At 48.9% G+C, this 23779-nt stretch overlaps 2 protein-coding genes across 3 annotated transcripts; one reads left to right on the top strand and one right to left on the bottom strand.

Moving 5' to 3' along the window:
• Positions 1-1525: 1525 nt before the first annotated feature.
• Positions 1526-5290, bottom strand: PPCS (phosphopantothenoylcysteine synthetase). Of its 2 annotated transcripts, none has more exons than XM_063145317.1 (3): positions 5217-5290; positions 4098-4201; positions 1526-2086 (listed from the first exon to the last, which is right to left on the bottom strand). In XM_063145317.1, the coding sequence occupies exons 2-3, from the start codon at positions 4188-4190 to the stop codon at positions 1769-1771; spliced, it is 411 nt and encodes a 136-aa protein (XP_063001387.1). In that variant the 5' UTR covers positions 4191-4201; positions 5217-5290; the 3' UTR covers positions 1526-1768. The 2 variants fall into 2 exon arrangements, with proteins under 2 accessions (XP_063001387.1, XP_063001388.1); XM_063145318.1 differs by lacking the exon at positions 5217-5290 and adding an exon at positions 5136-5160.
• Positions 5291-5859: 569 nt separating this feature from the next.
• ZMYND12 (zinc finger MYND-type containing 12) lies at positions 5860-23249 on the top strand. Its single transcript, XM_063145311.1, has 8 exons — positions 5860-6003; positions 10086-10227; positions 11023-11194; positions 13832-14001; positions 16912-17034; positions 18762-18882; positions 21499-21644; positions 23051-23249. Exons 1-8 carry the CDS (start codon positions 5888-5890, stop codon positions 23168-23170), a joined length of 1110 nt encoding a protein of 369 aa, XP_063001381.1. The 5' UTR covers positions 5860-5887; the 3' UTR covers positions 23171-23249.
• Positions 23250-23779: the final 530 nt, after the last annotated feature.

The following is a 23779-nucleotide window of genomic DNA, read 5'->3' as shown; positions in this document are numbered from 1 at the left end:
GAGAAGAGATCCTGGCTTTCCTCTGTGTGACAACCTTTCAAGTATTTGAAGAGTGCTATCATGTCTCCCTTCAATCTTGGATGACTACAGACACAATGGAGTACCATGCGGGTCCCATCAGCGATCTTGGAATCTGATGGAATGACAGGCCAAAGCAATGCAGACAACTTGTCTATGATGCAGAGAGGCAGCCCCAAAGCATTGCAGCTGTTTTCCTGCCTACAGCCCTGAGTCAGGCACGCAGAGCAACATGCATGGTGCTGGCTGGCAGGCTGATACCCCGGGCAATCTCAGAACACTTTCTAGTTTGAGACTCCTCCTCAAGGCTATTTCCAAATCACTGTTTCAAAAGCTTCAGTGTTCCTTCATAATGCAGTTTGCAAGGCAGATGCCCCAGGGGTAACAGGTTTTACTACTCCCATTTCGCCCAGTTTATCCAAATTCATAAGAAGAAATACAGGTGACCTTGTTTTTACCTGCTGCTTGAGACTTCCATTCCAGCCATCCAGACTCCTAAAGTCTGTATGAGAAGCCACATAAACATTTATTTCCCCAATGTAAAATTATCGAGAAGAGATCCTGGCCCTCCTCTGTGTGACAACCTTTGAAGTATTTGAAGAGTGCTCTCATGTTTCCCCTCAATCTTCTCTTCTCCAGGCTAAACACGCCCAGTTCTTTCAGTCTCTCTTCATAGGGCTTTGTTTAAAACTGGAACCAGCATAAACGCAGGTGGCACCAAGGTGAATTCCTGACAAGGAGAATCCGAAATACTTCCTCTAACCTGCAATATTTAACATAGACCCCGAAGGCTCTGCATTACTGGAAATCTTCAATATAGTAGCATGATAGAACTAACATGGGCTGCCAGCAAGCCATTATGGTAACCTTGCACCTGTATCTAACCTTGCATACAATAAATTCACCATCTTAAATATTCCCTTTGATGGATTCTGGCTGCGTTCACTTAAACAATATGCCAGAACTCCAGAGGCTCCTGGCTTCCAGTTCACAAGCAAGCATGCCCAATCACTCCCACTTGCCTCGTCGCATCAGCAGGAATGGCTTCAGTAACCAATTCACAACCAAAATAAAGTTCAGGATGACATCCAAACCCAACTCCCGGCTTCCTCAAACCAAGGGACAAGCCAGGAATCATAAGCCAACTTTGAATCCTGGCTACAAACTTCACACTTCTTCTTGCTGGTGAATTCTGCCAGGAAGAATCAAATGGGAGCAATCAGGCAGTGTGCACCAGCCTATTTGCAGGTTAACGATAAACCAGGATTCTCCCAAATGCTGGCTTATTGTTTTGTGCAAAAGCACAACAGTTTCATTTCATTGGAACCTTAATTTCTAACAATGTACTTAGGAGCTGTTCCGTTTTAGCTGTCTTGTGCAGTAATGAATCGCTGAAATCTTAACCAAGAAGGCATAAAGTCTGAGGGAATGACATTAGTCAAGATTGTGATTTGCCAGCTCACCGAAGCAATCAACTGGGATCGCACATGCTGAGACGAGCCATAACTCAGGAACGTTCCTATTATTTATATACATATTGAAGTTCTGCAATGAGCAGCAAACTTGTGTGCAAAAAATGATCAAATTATGTAGCATTTTCACCCTTTTGATCCCATACAAATATGTTGTGAAGTCCTCTGTTTACCAGTAACAGAAACCTCGCCGTTCCACCACCACCACCACCTAACCCATTCTTTAAAGTCTATTCTGATTTGAGGATTCAGCAAGGTCATTTGTGACTCGTCGAGGGTCATTTCTCCATAAAAGCCCTGTGCTGCAACTCAAGATGGCTCACGATCTTCTCCTCAATTTCCATGCCTCCGGCTATCTCGTCGTCGGAAAGGCACAACTGGGTCTCCAAATCCCTGGTTACCACAACCACAGAGGTTCTTCGAGAGTCCAGCATGTTGGCAACCACCACCTGGTGACGATATTTCTCTAAGGCCTGCCGTGCTTTGTCAATCAGGATGGAAGGATTCGTTTCCAACTTGAACGAGATTACGTACGCTTCGGGAGCCCATTCCTTCACCAGAGGGGAGAGCATTTTCGGCACCATCTTCATTGTGATCTGCATGGAGAGCAGAAAACCGAGTTCGACAGAGGACACAAGCATTTTCAAGACTCATCCCTGAGGGAGGACCAGGAAGACAGACGTCCTCCTTGCTTAGTTCATTCAAATCTCTCCTCAAACCTGCCTGATGTCTTTGGGATCCTTTATAGACCCCCACAATAACCAAGCCCAAGTGCATGTGTAATAGAAATACATACGTCTCTCTCCCAACCCCACACGTTTAACCGTGCGTCCATTTTCCTGTCCTTCCCCCGTGTTCTCTTATGTCTAATTTTAGTCTGTAAGCTGTTTGGGGCAGGGATGTACCCTTTTATCTTATAAGACACCATGCACATGATCGTGCTTATTAATGGTGCTTATTCTGATGGTTTTGGAAGAGATGTGCTCAAACTCATGGAAGCATAAAATGCAGCTGGTTGCCATGAACTTGGGATTCTCTATCTCTTTTCTCTTAACTCAAGGTCATGATAGAGCTAAAGTGTTAGTGCTCCAAAGGCTTAAGGATACTGAGATGCAATCTCAGGTGGTTGAGATCAAGACTTGCCAATCTAACAGCTTTTATGCCTCCTATATTCTCTTGTATTTATCTTTTCCAAAATACCTCGTAGATCTCCCAAATATTAAAATGAGGGTAGCCTTCACTCGGGCAAGATTAAATGTTCTTCTATTGGCAGACTGGGTGGGTCGGCACAAGGGGGTTCCTAAGAAGGATAGAGTATGCAGTTGTCATTCTGTATCAATGTACTGCTAGAATCTCTATTTATAATGATCTCACAACCAAAGATATCCATCTGTTGTTAAGATCATTCAAGGGAACGCCATCCCTTGTTAAGGCCTGTTCCCTATTGTCTGATGCTGAGAAGTATGTATCTTTTAGAACTTCAACATTCCTTGTCAAGGCTCTACAAATACATGCCATGATGTCTAAAGGCTGTATGGGAAACTATTCAACTCTTAAAGGTTTATTAGTAGAGTTTTAAATTGCATAGTGTTCCCCCCACCTGTATTCGTGTATAATGGCAATTTGCTAAGACACAATAAATCTGTGTGTGCTTATTAATGAACAGAAGACCACACACATTTTCAGCCCATAATACACCTCTATGGCAGTGGTCTGGTTCAGACAAAATGTTAAACCATGCTGCTTAACCACAAAATGGTTACCATTTTGTGGTTAAGCAGCATGGTTTAACGTGTTGTCTGAACCAGGCCAGTGTCTGGTTTAAAAACAAAACAAAACCATTTCTCCCCTGCCTAGAAGCCTATCTTAACCCACCAAAGGTGTACAGGAAAGTAGCTACATATTGTCATTGAGCAGACAACTGTAAAAACCTTGTTGAATAAGCCTCGGGCTTTTGAACAAGTCATCACCTTCCACATTCTCACGTGAACATTTTAAGTATTATGTACCTCTTCAGAAACTGAGAGGCAACTCAAAGAGCTCAGCCAGATACATATTAGCAAATCCAGTAAATCTTTAAGGAGTCCTCGCTTTACAGGCGTTGGGAATTCTTCTCAGCCGTTTCTGGACCACACTGGAGGCCCTCCACTGTACACAGGACCAAGCTTGACAGAGTCTCTGCCTCAGGCCAAAGAAGAGTAGGAGGCATACAGCACAGGGACAGCTGCTTCTGCCTCTTCCAGAATCCATTTCGTACTCGCCTCCTGCCCAGACTCTTAAATTCCCAGGGCTTGTGCACAATGCTGCCAATTGAGCCCTTCTTCCTCTCTAACATGGTACCCAGCTTCAAAGCATATCACATTTCCTCTGTCTCTGGAGCTCCTGTTTGTTGTACATTGTACATTGATGCTGCTATATAAATAAATAAATAATAATAATAATATTGTTGTTTCAGCTCCTCATTCCAGATATGGTCTGGAACAGAGCAATGTAGGGAAACTGATAGGAACTCTGGTAAAGCTGGTGCAAAACAAGCTTGAACTGCAATCCCGGATCCTAGTGTTCCGTTACAGGCCTCCCAATGGACAACAAACTCTCTGACCTTACCTGTAGAGGTCCGTCGGTAGACTGTATCTTGTGTTCAGGCATTTCTGAAGCAGGGATGTAGAAATCGGACACAGCCGCTGCCAGATAGAACATGGCGCTGGAACCTGGTGGGGTTCAGAAAAACGAGGGATATGTGTGGGTGTTGAGGGCTGGGGGAACGAGAGCATCCGGGCCCCCACAGCCGCTCCCTCCCCCTGGAAACCCAGATAAAGCTGCTTTGTTGCTTCCGGCTTTCTCAAGTTTGTCAGGTCACCTGCTACAGAGTTTGGGCCGAGGGGACTCAGACTGGTACGATGTACTCTTCACAGACTTTACCTCCTACACTGTTAAAAGGGGTTACGTGAGAAGTACATACCCTATTGCTGGGGAACATGGGTGGGAGGGTGCTGTTGCACCCGTGTCCTGCTTGTGGCTCCCTGGCAGAGGGCTGGTTGGGCCCTGTGTGAACAGAGCGCTGGACTAGATGGACCCTCGGTCTGATCCAGCCTCAGGGCTCTTGCAGTGTTCTTCTTTAAAGCAAAATATACACCCTCCCCGGGCACACCAGCTGCCCCACACACTTCGAGGGCATCTTTCCCCCATACACCTTGAAGTGTTCCTTCCTCTCTAAAGCCCAGAGTGTCAGTGGGGCAGCGGAGGTTCCAACAGGGCTGCCTGGGGATGATGGGGGTTGTGCTCCAGCACAGACTCCGGCTCGGGCTAAGGCCCAGTGGGTTGGGGGGCGCAGGCCAGGAGGGGGGGGCGGAGGCCCTTACCCAGCGGCGCGAGGGCGCGGGCGGCGGCGCGCAGCAGCGCCAGGTACTCCGCGAGGCCGGTGAACTCGAGGGCCAGCAGGGCGCCGCCGTCCTTGGCGCGCCGGTAGGCCTCCAGCGCGGGCACGAGCCCCGGCAGCTCCTCGGCGGCCACGCGCACGCTGCTCCCGTCGTTGCGCACGCGCAGCGCGTCCAGCAGCGCCGGGCCGTGCGGGGGCAGGGCGCGCGCCCAGGGGAAGGCGGAGCGCGCGCGGTGCAGGAAGCAGACGCCGTAGCCGGCGCGCACCAGCCGCTCGGCCGAGGCCGCCCCGCGCCGCCCGCTGCTGAAGTTCTCCAGGAAGCGCACCGCGCGCGCCTCCAGCGGCACCTGCGTCCCGCCCGACGTCACCAGCGCCACGCGGCGCCCGCGCGCCCGCTGCGCCTCCGCCCAGGCCGCCACGCGCCGCGTCGCCTCGGCCTCCGCCGGGGACTCTGGCGGCGCCTCCGCCTGCGCCTCGGCCATCGTCTTTGGCAGCAGCTGCGGCACGGCTTCCGCTTCCGGGATACGCGTCACTTCCGGCCCGGAGCCGCGCTGCCTAGCAACCACCTATCGCTGAGCTCCCCGCCCACTCAGTCGCCGGAAGCCCCGCCCACGTGCGCTGCCGGCCCTATAGCGAAGTGGCTTGTGGGCGTGTCCTATTACGACAGCCGTCCCTACAACTCCCATCACCCCTATTTAGCCAAACTCGCCTACTAGGGAGTAAATCCCACCGAGCCCCCCCCCCCCCCCGCCCGGCTTCTGCGCAGACCTCCCGGCTCGTTGATCTTCCAATGCCAAAGGATGCACCATAGAGAAGACGAGGGATAGAGCGACGCCAAAATGGCACCTTTTTGTGTGGTTAACCGGAAGTTCAGCCTGCATGTAGCTCTACTCTTTCTTACCCATCTCTATGGCCTCCCCCCCCACACACACACACTCCCTCTCCGGAACATGCGGTCTCCGCGCCGGAAGTCCCGGCCGGCCGCCCTGGCAACCGCGGCCCTAGCAACGGCGGAGCCATGCAGACGGAGCGCGTGTCGGGCCTGGCGCTGCCCCGCGGGCAGAAGCTGCACTGCGAGTTGTGCCTCGGGCCGGCCACGGTGCGCTGCGGCGGCTGCGGGGTCACCTACTACTGGTGAGCAGGCCGCCATCCGTCCGGCGAAGTCGGGGTGGGGGGCTGAGTCGGGCCGGCAGGCGGAGAGTATATTTATTTATTTATTTCATTTCATTTCTATACCGCCCAATAACCGGAGCTCTCTGGGCGGTTCACAAAAATTAAAAATATTCAAAGTTTGAATGTTTCAAACTAAGAAGCTGCCGACACTGACTGGCAGCAGCGGCTCTTCAGAGGTTCGGGCGGGATGCTTCCCTCGCCCTACCTGGAGATGCTGCCGGGGACCGAACCTGGGACCTTCCGCACGCACGCGCACACACAAAGAGCCCGGGTCTCTCTCCCGCACTGAGCGGCAGCCTTTTCCCCTAAAGGCAAAGTGGGGCTCTAGTCCTCAAGGTTCTGAATAAAGGGCAGGTTTAAATAGGAACCCAGGAAGCGGCCTTCTACTGAGTCAGACCCCGGGTTCATCTCGCCCAATACTGCCGACACTGACTGGCAGCAGCAGCGGCTCCCCAAGATTTGCAGCCAGGAGCCCTCCCAGCCTCACCTGGGGATGCTTCCGGGGGTCGTGCAAAGCCCCTGCCCTGTCACCCTGAGCTGTGCCCCCCCTCCTTCCTTGTTTCCCTCCAGAGCCCACCCTGGTGCAGCTCAGTGGGGCTCCACGTGTCCTGGGATCGGGGCTGCGCGGCTGCCCCCCATCTGTGTGCAAAACCCCCGGGACTCCACTGGCCACAGGGAGGAAAAAACCCCGGGGCGGCCCCCTCACATAATTTTTTTATGATCAATTTTTTATTGTGGATTTTTTAAAAAAATAAAAACCATAAAAGAAAATAAGAGAAACAAAAGTAAAATAAACATATACAACTACAGTACATACTTCAAAAGCCTCAGTTTCAAATATCGCAATTTCTAAGTGAAAGAAAGAAAGGAAAAGTAGCATCGATTGCATGTAAACTTCCATAAAGGCAGACCAAATGTCTGTATAAGTCCATTCATAAATGACGCCTGTATGCCGCTCTTTCAAATGTTGCAAATGTTGTTGTCTTCAATCCATTACATTATAGGGAGCGTCATTTTATCTTTCCAATTCCATAGAATAATTCTTTTGGCAGTCAAAAGGGCACGAAAAATCAATTTGCATTGACAGTGTGTAATTTTCCAAGGAACCGGTACATAATTTAAGATGACAAGTACATCTGAAAATATTAAAGAGCTTTGTAATACAAAATTTATGCGTCTGATAATTTCCTCCCGAAAGGCGGCGAGTATTGGATATTTCCAGAACATATGAACAAAAGAAGCATTTGCTGTATGACACTTCTAACAATTACTCAGTTTGTACCAACCTTTATTAAACAGACACTGTGGTGTCCAATATACTTGAAACAATATTTTTTGCTGGATAAGACGGAACCGGAGATTCACTGATATATCAGATACTGATGCCAAAATAGTGATTGATTCGATAAAATAGGACATTCTAATTCCCTATTCCATTACTCCAGAAGCCCCCTTGTATCGTATTCATTCACTGATAATAAGTATTTATAAACATGAATCATAGATTGATTTACTCGCTCAGCCTCAGTACTGCTTCAGATTCTGAAGCAGTAAAATCAGTAAATGGCAGTATTTGCAACTGCAACACTTGTTAAAATCTAGATTCTGACAAGTGTTGCAGTTGCAAATACTGCCATTCAGCTGTGGCAGTTAATTTAAATTTATCACGTAAAGCTGAAAATAACAAAAACTCATCATCTGCACTCAGTAATTGATCCAGGGTAAATATCATACTGTCCGTCCAAGTCCGCCACAAAACATTTTCTTTCCTATTTTTAAATCTGGATTTCCCCATATTTAACAGCTGTACCTCGGAGGGTTAAAAGCAATGAGGCCGGTGGCTTCAATTTCAGTCAGATCACTTTTAAAAAATTGCTCTCCAAGGTGCTGAAGCCATCCCCAGAAATAGCTTCAGCACCTTGGAGAACTCCTTTAGATTTCTGGCTGGAATCCAGAGTGGACTCACTGTGCCACTGGCATCAGAGCCACCAGCCTCCACTGGCTGAAAGCTATAATGCCTCACGATAAAACAATGTAAACAGTAATTGGTGAGGAATGTGTTGACTGGATATTGCAATCAGGGTGTCTGCATGGCCAGAGCTTTAAGATGATATGGAGGAGGAGGAAGAGAGCGTTGCTCTTCCATTTTTGAAAATATAAAATCCAGCTATTCACTCAAAATTGTCTCCATGATGGGTGAACCACAGAGGTTCCTTGTCTGGAGGAAAACAGAAGTAGAAGTAGAGATTGACAAGGCACTCTTTATATGCATATATTTATACTTAATATGACTTTCTCTCCCCACCTCAACCTAATCCACCTGTCCTGCTTTTTGTAACACCTTGCCTGATGAAGAGATCTGGAGAGCTTTGCGCATATACTTTAAAAGAACTTGGCCATGATTTTACAAAAAATTGACTTGTCAATTGACCCGGACCAAGATATCTCACCATCTGAGGTGAGAACACCATATGCTATCTTTGGACCAGCCATGTGCCTAACTGCCCAGGGACCATAGACAAGTGGTAGAGTGTCAAAGTTGTAGTTTTTAGCTTTGACTGTTTTGCAGTTACACAGAGCTTATAGCTACTGACTATCAGATCTTATGATTTCTGAAGTGTGTAACCATTAAGCTTTCGCCGTGAGATTTCCCGCGATAAAGAAGTCAAACTGGTTTAGGTGTTCTGTGTCAGTTTGCCAGCATATGACAAGAGATCGAGTGTCATGACATAGAAAGCGGCCCTTCCAAGAAATTCCTGACATGTGTGGGTGATAACTTTCTCCTACAGAAAGTGGAGGAAGGAACTAGAGGATCGGCAATCCTTGACTTGATATTGACCAATAGGGATGACTTAGTGGATAAAGTGCTCAAAGCAATTTCATAAAACAGTAGGCCCAGATGAAGCAGCCCACGTACTCATTTTCTTTCATTCCTCGACACTTAACCCCAAATTCTGTTGCTACATGCCTTCGTTATATCCTGTTTGGACTACTGCCCTGTGATCTGCGTGGGGCTGCCTCTGAAGAGTGTTTGAAAATGTGGGTTGGGGCAGAATGTGGCCAGCCAGGTGATTGACTGGAGCCTGTTACATATGACTTATAGAATCATAGAATCATAGAATCGCAGAGTTGGAAGGGGCCTACAAGGCCATCGAGTCCAACCCCCTGCTCAAGGCAGGAATCCACCCTAAAGCATCCCTGACAGATGGTTGTCCAGCTGCCTCTTGAAGGCCTCTAGTGTGGGAGAGCCCACAACCTCCCTAGGTAACTGATTCCACCGTCGCACTGCTCTAACAGTCAGGACGTTTTTCCTGATGTCCCGCCGGAATCTGGCTTCCTTTAACTTGAGCCCGTTATTCCGTGTCCTGCACTCTGGGAGGATTGAGAAGAGATCCTGGCCCTCCTCAGTGTGACAACCTTTCAAGTCTTTGAAGAGTGCTATCATGTCTCCCTTCAATCTTCTCTTCTCCAGGCTAAACATGCCCAGTGCTTTCAGTCTCTCCTCATAGGGCTTTGTTTCCAGACCCCTGATCATCCTGGTTGCCCTCCTCTGAACACGCTCCAGCTTGTTCACGCTTCCAGGGTACAGCGTCTTCACTAGGTTCTGGATCATTTCCAGGCACATTTCAAAGTGCTGGTTGGCGATGGTATAACCTGTAACGCTCTAAACGAGAGATACAGAACCACAGGCAAAGGGGCTGAATCCACCACTTCAGGGGTCCCAATGTCTCTGCCCCACCCCACCCCAGAATTTCCCAGAAGGTCATGCTCCCTTCCCCCAACTCCATTTGCTGGTTTCTCACCTTTACTCCAGCTTCTCCCCGTTCTAAAAGGTTTAAACAGCAGTAGGAGCTAAGTGACTAACTGGGAGATTCCTGTTCCACCCTAAGGCTATTATGGCTTATTGTGTTTTTTATTGTTAGCTACATTGACTATTATATGCAGGAAGGTGGAATATAAATTGAAATAATTTCAGGGAACTGGCAATAATTGACCACCAAGCATAAGGTTCACAAATAACCGTATCTCTTGTCTTGTTTTAGTGACGTCCAGCATCAAAATGCCGACTGGGTCAGCGTCCACGAGAGAATATGCCAACTACTCATTCCATTGCGTACGGCGTTACCGTTTTACAATTCGGAGAAAGAAAGGAAGCACGGCCAGGAGCAAAAGATAAGACGAGAGGCAAGCTGCTGGTACTGGTGGTGGTGGTGGGATGTGTGTGTGTAGGGGGTGTCATTTGTGACTTAACTCTGAAAGATTGGTGTGTTTAAAGCAGAAAGACTGGTGATGGAGGCCTGAGAAGTTTTGGTAATGAATGGGAGCAGTTTGATTTGCTATCATGATCCACAGAAACCAGGTTGAGGAAGGCTGCAGAGGGAAAGGAAGGAAATTCTGATTGGGATTGAACCCTTCATTAGGTCAGTTCTTATTGCTGCATAGATTTTCAAAGGAAATTAAACCAATGCATAGAGGAAGGAAAGGTCTTTCAGTGCTTATAAGCCACTGTGGGTTAAAAGGAGTGTCTGTGTTCAAAAGCAGTCTATCTGAGAAGTTCAAATGGGGTGGGGGTGGGAGGGGCAACAGCAAAGGAAAACTTGTAGGCTTCCTGGGGGCACCTGACTAGCTGCTATGGGCAGCAAGATAGACATGATAGACCTTTGGTCTGATCCAGTACGGCACTTCTGTCCTTATGCCTACTTTTGAATAGCACAAACCAAAAAGATCTGTGTAATTCAAATGCCTGTATACGCTTTGGTACAACGAAGTGAAGCTTTCCACGTTTTGGGTCTGGCCAGCATAATCCGTACATCCCCAGTTGGGTTACCGCTCCCATCGTCCCCAGGCAGTGCCGGGGTAACACATCACCTTGGGAGGAAGTTGTAACAACACCAAGTACCAAATCTCGCTATCAGAATTTACCGAAATAATCGTTGGGGCCTCGACGGGAGCTGATGATCCGTCTGTGTTTTCTCACAGAAATTCCTGGCCGAAGTGACGCAAAGTGCAGCCCAGAATTTCCTGTTCAAAGGCAAACACGAAGACGCCATTCCAGCAGCGCTGCATTCTCTGAAATTCAACATCAGCGTACACGGCTCAAATTCTGTGGAACTGGTGCCAGTGTACCTCATTTTAGCTGAGGGAAGCCTGGGTGAGTTTGGCTGGAACTCTGCCGAAACTGCTCCGTGCCACTTTCTGCCTGTGGGGGCAAAGTCCTGCAATGTCAGTGGGGTCAGCAAACTTGCTCTGTGACTGCAAGTTAAACAGTTAACTTGGACTTGCTTGCCCAGTGAACCCCGGTGGTGAGCACCGACAGAATTGTAGTCAAAATAAGGCCACTGGGAAACTAGACGGTGCTATAAGCATGTCCAAAGTATTTTTAAAAAACAAGGAGCAAAACCCCACCACCGCTATCAGAAAAACACCTTAGAATCAAAGAATCCTAGAATAGTTGAGCTGGAAGGTTCCTCTAAGGTCATCAAGTCCAACCCCCTGCTCAGAGCAGGAATCCACCTCAAAGCATCCCTGACAGATGCCTGTCCAGATGCCTCTTGAAGGCCTCTCGGGTGGGAGAGACCACCGCCTCCCTAGGTCATTGGTGAGAACTGAGCATCAGTATCCATAGAATTATGAGCCTCAGTTGGAAAGGAAACAAAAAACACAGGTGCGGTTAGAATGCCCTGTTTAGTACATTTCAGTTTAGCTTATAGTACCCTGGGCCTGGAGGAGGTTTTTGCTGGCTGGCTGGAACCTCAAACACCAGCTGAGGCTTTATGTATTAATTTATTTCATTTCTATACCGCCCAATGGCCAAAGCTCTCTGGGCGGTTCACAAAAATTAAAACCATTAAAAGGCTTTAGTGCAGCCTTCCTCAACCTGGGGCGCTCCAGATGTGTTGGACTACAACTCCCAGAATGCCCCAGCTGGCTGGGGCATTCTGGGAGATGCAGTCCAACACATCTGGAGCGCCCCAGGTTGAGGAAGGCTGCTTTAGTGCAACCTTTTCTTACAGTTTCCACTTGTTATTTCAAATTCTGAAACGTAGTTGATGCAGGAGTCTTTGCCCCCTGTCCTGTTGCCAAAAAGTCATGTCTACGGCCATGGGCCTCCGTTCAGGCTGCATTTCCCCCCACCCCCCCAATGAATCTAATGGGAGTTTAGCCGTCTAGATGCGCACAGTACAATCCGAGATAGGTTTCTTCAAAAGTCAGGCCCATTGTGTTCAGTGGGACCTCCTGCTCAGTTTTACTTCCTTCCCTATCTTTTTTTTTTAACACGGAAGCTGGCCTGCAGCAAAGCGAAGTGCTTCCCCCGCCCCGCCTCCAGCGCCATCTTTATTCAAGCTCCAAAGAGCGGGTTTTGTGTCTAGGCACTCAGACCCCACCTCTGCCTTGTACCGAGTTTCTTGGGTGAACTGCCTTTCTTTTAGTCTCTCACCCATTTGCCTTCTGGGAAATGGGTGCTTTCTGACCGTCGTGTGAATCTTGTGAATGGGCCACCCTCCCCGTGGCAGCCATTTTGTGAGCGTGCCCGTGAAACGCCGTTCCAAATTCCAAATGTGCCCACCAGCCCAAAAAAGGTTATGGATTGCTGAACCCATTCCCTCATGGCTAGTTTCCTCTATCCCCTTTCTTCTCCCTCTCCCGTCCATCAACCAACCAAATTTTCATCACGCATCTCTCCCCCTTATACTGACATTCTCTACTCCAGGCGATCTGTCTCCCACCCCAACTCCTTCCCCAACATGGTTCACTACATCCTGAGTACCTTTACTGCCGTTTGGGTTTCACAGCGCCCTTGTAAGGGAGAGAAAGCATCACGTCATTCGATACGCAGTTGACCTTTTTGACCTCCGCCATCTCTAAAAGGGAGCCGGAGAGCACTGCGTTGTTCCAATGAAAAAAAAAAGCATTCACAGATTTGTGGGTTTGGAATTCCATCACTCTTTGCTGCGATGAGGCTCAGTACCACATGGATTAGACCCAGGGCCCTCTACCGTATTTCTTCGATTGTAAGACGCCATCGATTCTAAGGCACACACTAATTTCAGTGCCACCAACAGGGGAAAAAAGCTTTGATTCGAAGAAAAAATAAATTTCTTTGAACATCTTTTATGAGTAGAATTTCTTAGAATATCTTAGAATTTCTTAGAAAGAGCTGGGTTTGGGGGCCACTGGGCTGGGAGAGGCTTAGGGGTAAGCAAAAAACAGACGCTTACCCTCCCAGCTCCTTTTCCCGGCTCGCGGCTGCTGCAGGAACTTCCTCTTTTGGCTGCCTGCCTGCACGTGGAGGAGAGGGACGACTGGAGCTGCCGCGTGAGAGCAGCTTCGGTGGAGCAGCATTTCTTTAGCCTCTGGGCACAGGTTTTTCCGCGGGCGTGAGGGGTTCCAGGCGGGACGCACGCTTCCCAGCGTGGCGGCTGGGGGTGGGGGACCCGGTGCTTTGGGGGGGGTGAGCCTCCTGACTCTTGGAGCCGCGTGTCTTCCTGGCGCGGCAGATGAGGGCTGGAGCTGCACAGGGCGCGCTGTAGGCTCCAATCAGCCAGCAAAGCAATTTTAGAAAGCCCTGCTTGCTCAGCTTTCTAAAAGCAATAAAGCTTAGGAGACTGGATGTTTCAGACCCTTTTTAATGGAATAGAGTCTTTTTTCATCTACCATATTGCTTCGATTCTAAGACGCCATCGATTCTAAGGCGCGCCCCATTTTTAGAGCTGTTTATTTAGGGGGAAAAGTGCATCTTAGAATCGAAGAAATACGGTAATACTTCATTGGCTTTCCTTCCCGCCAGGCCTGGGGCATCTCTCCCAAGCGGAGGAATACCTCTCACAAGCTCACTGGATCATCCTCAGGAATTCTTACTGCAGCAGCAGCATTCAGTCCAACCTCCATCGTAACCTGGGTCTCCTCCATGCTGCCAAAGGGAACTTTGAGGACTCTTTGTACCATCTGGCGAATGACGTAAGGCTCAATTCAACTCCCAAGCCGATAAAATAGCCTCCATTAATGACCATCACAGGGCAGTTTATTATTTATTTATTTAAGTCATTTGTATCCCCACCCTATATCACTAGGCTCTCAGGGTGGCGTACAGATAAAACCATACAATATAAAACAATAAATATACACAGCTAAAAGCAAATCAAACCATTAATCAAGTGAAAGGAAAGGAACCTCTCGTGCAAGCACAGAGTCATTACTGACTCTAGGAGGGACGCCAGCTTTCGCTGACGTTTTCTTGGCAGGCCTTATAGCGGGGTGGTTTGCCGTTGCCTTCCCCGGCCGTTATTACCTTTCCCCCAGCTAACTGGGTACTCATTTTACCGACCTCGGAAGGATGGAAGGCTGAGTCGACCCAAGCCGGCTGCCTGAAACCAGCTGCCGCTGGGATCGAACTCAGGCCGTGGGGAGAGTTTCAGCTGCAGAAACTGCTGCTTTACCGCTCTGTGCCAGTAAAAACAATTAAAACAATGTGCCATCTAAGTGAATTAAGTTCACTTAGTTACTTGGCGCCGGAATAGAGTCAGCGTTGGTGCCAGTCAGGCCTCCAAGGGGAGGGCATTCCACAGTCGGGGTGCCACCACAGAGAAGTCCCTCTCCCATGTCCTACCATAGCGTATGTGTTGCGTTGGTGGGACACAGAGGAGGGCTCCTCCGACAGGTCTCAAGTCTCGGGCCGGCAGATATAAGGAGAGGCGCTCCCTCAAGTATCGAGGTCCCAAGCCGTTTAGGGCTTTAAACGTCATTACCAACACCTGGAATTCCGACCGAAAGCATATAGGCAGCCAGTGCAATTCCTTTAAGACCCGTGTAACGTGGTCTCTGTAGGATGTGCCTGCCGGCAGTTCCGTCACCTGCTGCTAGAAATGGCCGCGCTGGTTTCGCACGCTAACTGGCAGGTGTCACGGTTGAGAACGGAGCAACCACAGCTGAGATGATCAGCTTTCTAAAGTTGTCTGGTTAGCCGTTCTGCCGATGTTCCAGGCTCTTGGTGAACATAAGAGCCCTGATGGACCAGACGAAAGGTCCATCACACCCAGTATCCTGTTTCCAACAGTGACTGGCCAGAAGCTTCCAGGAAACCCACAAGTGGGGCATGAAGCAGTGGAGGCTGGTGGCTCCAATGTCAGTGGGGTGGTGAATCTGCTCTGGGTTTCAGTCAGAACTCTAAAGGAGATACCCAAGGTGCATCCGTACCTTGAAGAGCTCCTTTAGCGTTCTGATTGGAACCTGGAGTGAATTCACTACCCCACTGACATTGGAGCCACCAGCCTCCACTGCTGTTTGCTCCCAGCATCTGGTATTCAGAGGTAGCCAGCCACTGAAGATGGAAGTTTCATTGAGCTGGCCTTGGGGATACTCACTGATAGACCTTCGCCTACATTTCTCTCTCTGCTTTATCGGTATAATCCTCTACCATCCATGTTCTACTTTTGTCCTCCCTCCACCCCCCACCCCCAGCATATGGAGGACTTGTCAGGGGTTGGACCACTGGTTCACGTAGCCCAACCTTCCGTATTTGAACTGGCAGTGGCTTTCCAAGGTCTTTCCCGGCCCAGCTGTCAGGGAGCGCAAAGACACCAGGGATTGAATCTGGAGCTTTCTGCTTGCAAACCATAAGAACATCAGAAGAATCATAGAATAGTAGAATTGGAAGGGGCCTACAAGGCCATCCAGTCCAACCCCCTGCTCAATGTAGGAATCCACCCTAAAGCATCCCTGACAGAAGGTTGTCCAGCTGCCTCTTGAAGGCCTCTAGAGTGGGAGAGGCCACCACCTCCCTAGGTCATGTGTTCCATTGTCGTACTGCTCTAACAGGAAGTTTTTCCTGATGTCCAGCCGGAATCTGGCTTCCTGTAACTGGAGCCTGTTATTCCGTGTCCTGCACTCTGGGAGGATAAAGAAGAGCCCTGCTGGATCCGACCAAAGGTCCATCTAGCCCAGCACTTTGTTCACACAGTGGCCGAACAGCTGTTGACAAGTGACCCAAAAGCAGGACACCGTACTACAGCACCCTCCTGCCCATGTTCCCCAGCAATTGATGTACATAGACTTACTGCCTCTGCTATTGGAGGCAGCATAGAGCCATCAGGACTAGTACCCATTGATAGCCTTCTCCTCCTCCTCCAGGAATTCATCCAACCCCCTTTTAAAGCCATCCAAACAGGTGGCCATCACTACATCTTGTGGTAGTGAGTTCCATAGTTTAGCTATGTGTTGTGTTTGTCCTGAATCTCCCACCAATCATCTTCATGGGATAATGACCCCACTGGATTCTAGTGTTATGGGAGAGGAGGGAAATTGTCTTCCTCTCCACATTCTCCACACCAGGCATAATTTTGTACACCTCTATCATGTCTCCCCTCGGCCTCCTTAGCTAAACAGTCCCAGCTGTTGTAACCCTCCCGTCATACGGGAGTTGCTCCAGCCCCTTGATCATTTCAGTCGCCCTTTCCGGCACTTTTTCCAGCAATACGACATCTGTTTTTAAGTGTGACCAGAACTGTACACAGTCTTCTAAGTGTGGTCGCACCATAGATTTATATAAGGGCAGTTTGATCCTGGCAGTTTTATTCTCAGTTCCTTTTCTAATTATGCCTAACACGGAGTTTGCCTTCTTTGCAGCGGCCGCACGCTGGGTGGACTTTTCCACTGAGCTGTCCACCACATACTCTACCTTGAGGATACAACAGAAGCCTTCGTCTTTATACAGCTCTGTATTTTAAACAGAGTACCCCAAGCCTTCCACACTCCTGTACCAAAAGGGTCCAATAAACTGTGTATCAGCTCTCCTGGTTCCACAGTTCAAATTGCCATTTGGCCCGTGGTTGCACCGTCCGTACGAATTAGATTTGTTTTACATTATTACAGATATACTTCGCCTCTTGCGCCTTTGGGACAAATGACGTGGCCGCCTCTGGAGGCTATTTCCACATGGCCAATGTTTTCTTCCGTCAGAATGCTGCGGAAGTTGCTGATTCCTTGTACTCCGAGGTCAGTAGACCCACATCGCCTAGGTCGGAACTAGAAGCAGCAGTGAGCACAGCAACCCCTCTGCATCTTCCCAATATGGAGTGATGTGATGCGACCGTGTGTGTTTCCTCGCCCTCGCTCCGCTTTATGGGTGGCGTGGAATGGGGGGTGGAGATATTCCTGGCAAAATGCCGCATCGCAACATTTCCATAAGTACACTGAAGATTAGTGGAACTTACAGCCGGGTTGCAGGGAAGTCCCCTTCCGTTAACTTGGTCGGGGCTGAAAGCACCTTGTTCTGTCTCCATTGTCGTGTTTCTCAGAACACTCCTGCTTTCGATGGGAGGCAAATGACGAGGCTTGCTAAGTAATCCACGAAGCTTTTATTAAGCAACAAATGTCTCTTCTAACTCAGTAGAGTTTAACCTCTTGGAAACATCCCCCTAGGCAAAACTATACAAACTAAACAAGACAATTGTCCACTCAAGAAGAATAGGAAACCACTTCCAAACACCCGTAACTTCAGAGCGCCTGGTGTGGAGGCAGGTTCTGGCGTAATCTAACTGACTTTCTCACGCCTTCCTTCCGCCCCGTGCATTTCAGCTTCCGGCAGACCCTAGCATCAGCTAGTTTGTCGGGACGCTCACTTCCGGAAGAAGGCTCACTTCCCACTGAGTGTGTAGGATTTGGCCTTGAGGAGATAAGCGCTGGAGAGGGCTGACTCCCAGCTGGGGACTCGCCTGTGAGAGCTTCCTCCCCCACTGGTACAGGCTGGCTGGTGTCTGGCGCTGCATCTTCTAGTTCTGAATCTGATCCTGATTGATTACCTGAAACATATTCTCCCAAAACAGGGGCAGTGTGGTTAGACATGACATCCATGCCCAGCCATTTCATCTGGCTTCATCTGAGGGAGAGAGGAGATAGCAGCTCCTCCTGTCTCAGCCTAACCAGCTGTACTTAGTTTTCTAGTCCATCCCAGAACGGTCTCTTGCAGTGGCCATCGGTACTGTCATGATCAGGCCTGTTCCCTTAGTGTGGGGGAAGGAGTTTCAGACTATCAGACAGAATCAGATTCTGAACCCAAAGAAACAGGACTAGAAATGTAGGAAGTGAGGGAGGTGATTCTCCCCGGCTCTTCACCAGCCAAGGATGAATCTTCACTGGACCTTATCGGTGAAAACATTAACAACTCAGAGTCTGTGGGAATTCAGCAATCCTCAGAGGGGGAAGGGACTTCAGAGTTGACCGATCCCAGAGTCCACCACAGATTCAAACAGGTGGAGCTAAAAGAAGGCGAAAGAAGATCAGCTCGGCTAGCTTCTCGCCAAAGGCTTCTGCAGAGGAATCCTCCCTGAAGTTAAGGGACTCAGGGAAAAGACCTTCCCTTTTGTTGAAAGGACAGTCGTCTTGCCTAGTTAGCCAAGTTTTCGCCTGGAGGCAAGTTCCTAGTGTTTAAACTCTCTTCGGGTGCGAAGTGCTGTTTATTTGCGGAATAAAGTTTTGTGGATTACTTGGCAGGCCTCTTTATTGTCTCGCACGGCAGCGGGAGGGCGAGACCCTGCTTATTTCCCTCTATGACAGTGTAAGCCGTTATTTGACACTAGAAACCACTTTTATCCTTAGCAAGTGACACGGAGGCTGGGCAGTTCCCGTGTGTAGGAATGGAGCAGCTTCCCTGTTCTGAACAAGGTGGAGTTCCCCCCCTAGAAGGGTCACGTTCACAAGCCTCTTGCTCTTTCGCTCACCAGGTTGTCGAGATTTGGCTCCGTCACTTCAGCCGCTTGATCGACATCCAGTTTCAAACGCTGATGTCTCCAGCTGGACTTGACATGTTTTCAGAAGAAGAGGAGTTGCCTGAGGAGGCTCTTGGTAACGGTGTTCACGGAGATGTCTTTCCCTCTTCTCCATTCCAAAGACTCAAAGAGGGTTACAATTAGTGTGCAAACCCTCTTTGAAGAGGCATCCCCTCCTGTGCACGAGAGAGGAACAGGAATGCCTCTTTACTTATTGTATTATTTATTTATTACATTTCTACATCGCTCAATAGCCGAAGCTCACAGGGTGAAGGGTCACAGCAGTTAAAACCATAAAATGCGACATGACAAAAGGCAGTATAAACTGTTCAGACATTTAAACTACAGTATAAACTTCTCCAGTATAAACTTCTTCAGTACAGCCTGGAGAAAAGATTGAGGGGAGACATGAGAGCACTCTTCAAGTACTTAAACGGTTGTCACACAGAGGAGGACCAGGATCTCTTCTCCATCCTCCCAGAGTGCAGGACACGGAATAACGAGCTCAAGTGAAAGGAAGCTAGATTCCAGCTGGACATCAGGTAAAACTTCCTGACTGTTAGAGCAGTGCGACGGTGGAATCAGTTCCCTAGGGAGGTTGTGGGCTCTCCCACACTAGAGGCCTTCAAGAGGCAGCTGGACAACCCTCTGTCAGGGATGCTTTAGGGTGGATTCCTGCCTTGAGCAGGGGGTTGGACTCGATGGCCTTGTAGGCCCCTTCCAACTCTGCTATTCTATGATTCTATGATAAAAGCAAAATAAAAATCATCCGTAGTGGTAGAACTCTACAAACACAATAAGGGCGCAACCCTATGCATGTTTAGACAGGAAAAAGGTCCTATTAATTAATTAATTAATTAATTAATTACATTTTTATACCACCCAATAGCCAAAGCTCTCTGGGCAGTTTACAAAAATTTAAACCATGAAGAACATAATAAAACGACCAACAATCTAAAAACACAACTACAAAATACAATATAAAACTCCCAGGATGCCCCAGGCAACCATGCTGGCTGGGAGACGCAAGACTTTTTTCCATCTTAAAACCCCCCTGAAGAACTAAAATGGCTTGGAGAATAAAAAGGCCACCACAACGTAGATGTCGGGTGAGCCTCTCTGGAGAAAGCATCCCACAACCGGGCTGCCACCACTGGAAATGCCCCTCCCCTCAGTAGCCTCTTCATTGGACGAGAGACACCTGTGTAGGAGGGCCTCTGAAAATGATCTTCCTGTTCGGGCTTTGGCCTGCTGGGACACATGTCCAAAAAGCAAAGGATGTGTTGTTTTATTCATACATATGCAAGCGGATGCTTTAAATTAAGAACGAACAGAAGAACAGAAGAGCCCTGATGCTGGATCAGACCAGGGGTCCTTCCAGTCCAGCACTCTGTTCACACAGCGGCCAACCAGTTGTTGACCAGGGAACCCAAAGCAGGACTTGAGTGTAATAGTACCCTCCAACCCATGTTCCCCAGCAACTGGTGCACATAGGCTTACTGCCTCTTAGCCATACAGGACTAGTAGCCCTTGATAGCCTTCTCTTCCAGGAATTCACTCAACCCCCCTTTTAAAGCCATCCAGATGGGTGGCCATCACTACATCTTGTGGTAGTGAGTTCCATAGTTTAACTACACGCTGTGTGAAGAAGTCCTTCCTTTTATTTGCCCCAAATCTCCCACGCATCAGCTTCATGGGATGATCCCGTTGGGTTCTAGTGTTATGGGAGAGGGAGAAAAATACTATTCTATGATTCTATGATAAAGCCATCCAAATGGGTGGCCATCACTACATCTTGTGGAAGTGAATTCCCTAATTTAACTTTGCGCTGTGTGAAGAAGACCTTCCTTTTCTCTGTCCTGGATCTCCCACCAATCAGCTTCATGGGATGACCCCATTGGGTTCTAGTATTTTGAGAGAGGGAGAAAAATGTCTCCCTGTCCACCTTCTCCACACCAGGCATCATTTTGTCCACCTCTCTCCTGTCTCCCCTCAGCCTCCTTTTTTCCAAGCTAAACAATCCCAGCTGATGTAACCTTCCCTCGTAGGGGGGATGCTCCAGCCCCTGGATCATTTTCGTTGCCCTTTTCTGCACTTTTTCCAGCTCTATAATAACTTTTTCTAGCTGTGGTGACCAGAAATGTACACAGTCTTCTAAGTGTGGCCGCAACATTATTTCTGAGTTGATAGTCATAGGATTGTGTCTCTTTCCATCCAGACCATAACCCTCCATTTCCCCTTTTATCCTAAGGGCTACCCAGCCTTCCTCAACCTGCAGCACTCCAGATGTGTTGGACTGCATCTCCCAGAATGCCCCAGCCACCAGAGCTGGCTGGGACATTCTGGGAGTTGTAGTCCAACACATCTGGAGCGCCCCAGGTTGAGGAAGGCTGGTACACATTCTGGCCACCAGCGAAAGAGGACATTTATGGCACATATGGCTGTGATTTATTTCCTATATCATGTCTCCCCTCAGCCTCCATTTTCCACACGACAAATCAAGATTTATTTAGTTGGGAGGCAGGTCTGAGTTGTAGCATTATCCTTCTTTTGTTCCTCTCTTCCCGACAACCCTGCGAGGTTGCTTGGCGAGGCTCTTCCCTAAGGATTAGTGAGTCCGTGTTGAGGGGACCAGGGAGCGCGCCCACTCAGCTACGGAAGTCTGACTTCAAGGTTTCTTACCCCGCTGCAGATGAAAAGCAACGAGCAGAAGCCATGCAGATGTTGAACGCCGTCCTAGATATCCGTGAGCACTCCCCGAGGCCCCAGCTGGACAAGATCGCCAAGGTGCTCCACGCTCTGGCTATGTTTCATTACTTGATCCACGACGTGCCAAAGGCAAGTTCACAAGCGGTTGACTAAAACAGCAATTTCATTTGCTTCATGTGGCATCGGAAGCTGATGTAGACCCGGTCAGAATATTGCGCCGTCTAGCTCAACTTGGTGTGCTCCAGATGTGTCGGACTGCAGCTCCCATCCTGCTCAGCCAATGGCCGTGCTGGCTAGGAATCCCGAGAGTTACAGTTGAACGCATCTGCAGGGCAGCCAGGTTGGGAAAGGCTGAAGTTGCTCAATATTGTGTTGAACCTGCGGCCTGCTGGCCCAATCAGTCCCAGGCGGCTGCCACTGCAGTCCAGGTGGCCACCACCCTTCCCCTTGACCCTGACCCGCAGTCTTTTTGCGCTTCCCCAGATGTTACCTAGGGAGGTGGTGGGCTCTCCCACACTCGAGGCCTTCAAGAGGCAGCTGGACAACCACCTGTCAGGGATGCTTTAGGGCGGATTCCTGCACTGAGCAGGGGGTTGGACTCGATGGCCTTGTGGGCCCCTTCCAACTCTGCTATGCTATGATTCTACGTTGCGCCTTTCCCCGCCCTTCTAAAAAGTTGACACGCCTCTCCAAAGGCTGGCATGGAGCCAAAAGACGCATCGCGCTAATCGCACAGCTGAGGTGTGCGTTTCCCTTGGTGTAAGTGCGCGCGGTCCCAGTTCAGATCAGGACTCGTGTGCTCTGGTTGGGGAATATTAAACCTTTCTCTGCAACCCCCCCCTTCTCCTAAAATCATCACCACCACCAGTGTGTGTGTGTGTGTGTGTTAAAAGAAGGAAAAAACCTCCAATAGAAACGTCGTCGTCTTTTTTAACACGCCCCAGAGTGGAATAGCGGGGTGGTCAGTTTGGGGCTGCAGACAATCTCTACAGCAGTGATTACATTTGTCACCTTTGAGGCCGCCTAGAAAGATCACTTGCGGTATGTGCGGACTGCGGGCTTTTTTCAAAAATAACTTTTCTTCTGTTGTGCCAATGTTTTGTACAACTGGACAGACCCCACCCACCCTTTTCAAAAGAAACTCTCCGTGTGTGAGGAACCCTCTGGACATTTTGATGAGTTTCAGTCTTCCATTCGGGAGTTGTGTGTTCCTGTGGAGGAGGGGGAATGTAATGGTGTATCCCAGATGAGGGCTTGGCTGGCTGGAATCCTGAACAGGAGAGTGCCGCGCAGCGTCTTGTTGAGGGTCCCACTCGAATTATTTTTAAGAAGCAACGGCTGGTCAGCTGGGCTACATGCCACGCCACACGCGTGTGAGGAAGGGAGTATCATGGTTCTAGAACTGAGCTAATGTGAATGAAACATTTATAATTTAATCAGTTTTCTTTTTTCGCCTTCTGGGAAAGACCCAAGCGATTAATGTCGCACTCTGCCCTTCTCCCTCCTTCTCTCCCCGTTGTGCGTCGTCGTTTCAGGCTCACGAATTTGTGATGAAAGTTCTGCAGGTGACCAAGCAGCTGCCCAGGCACGTGCCGGATGAATCACTTCAGCACCTGATGAAACTGATCAAATCCAAACCGATCTATGCAAAATAGAGCCACGCTGAGGTGCTGCTTTTCAAATGGCATTAGGCAAAGAGTGTGGATCTTTGGAGCTGCCATCTGGTACCCATTCCGTGGGTATTTCTAGTTTTCATTAAATTTGCATTACTTATATGTCTCTGGAGTCCTATTTTTTTTTAAAAAAAAAAATTATTCATTTATTTATTTATTACCTATATGGCTCGGGTCCAGGTTATTTGAAGGACCATATTCTCCCTTATGAGCCTGCCCGTGCTTTGAGATCTTCTGGAGAAGCCCTTCTTTCAGTCCCACCATCTTCACAGGCGCGCTTGGTGGGAACATGGGAGAGGGCCTTCTTGGTGGCTGCTCCGGTGCTCTGGAACTCTCTAGGCTGGCTCCCTCCTTGATGGGCTTTCGGAAGCAGGCTAAAAAATTTTTGTTCCAGCAGGCCTTTGGAGAATAGTCTGGCCCTCCATCTATGTTAATGTTTTATAATTTTGTTGTGTATTTTAAACATTTATGGTTCCCCCCCCACCCAATGTATGTTTTAAACTTTGTAAGGCCGCCTTGAGGCCCAGCATTGGGCAAAAGGCTGGATACTAATAATAATAATAATAATAATAATAATAATAATAATAATAA

The sequence above is a fragment of the Elgaria multicarinata genome, chromosome 20 (assembly GCF_023053635.1).
Source record: "Elgaria multicarinata webbii isolate HBS135686 ecotype San Diego chromosome 20, rElgMul1.1.pri, whole genome shotgun sequence".
Lineage (NCBI taxonomy): Eukaryota > Metazoa > Chordata > Lepidosauria > Squamata > Anguidae > Elgaria > Elgaria multicarinata.
Note: the sequence above shows the minus strand (reverse complement) of the source record. Positions and strands in the feature narration are given on the sequence as shown.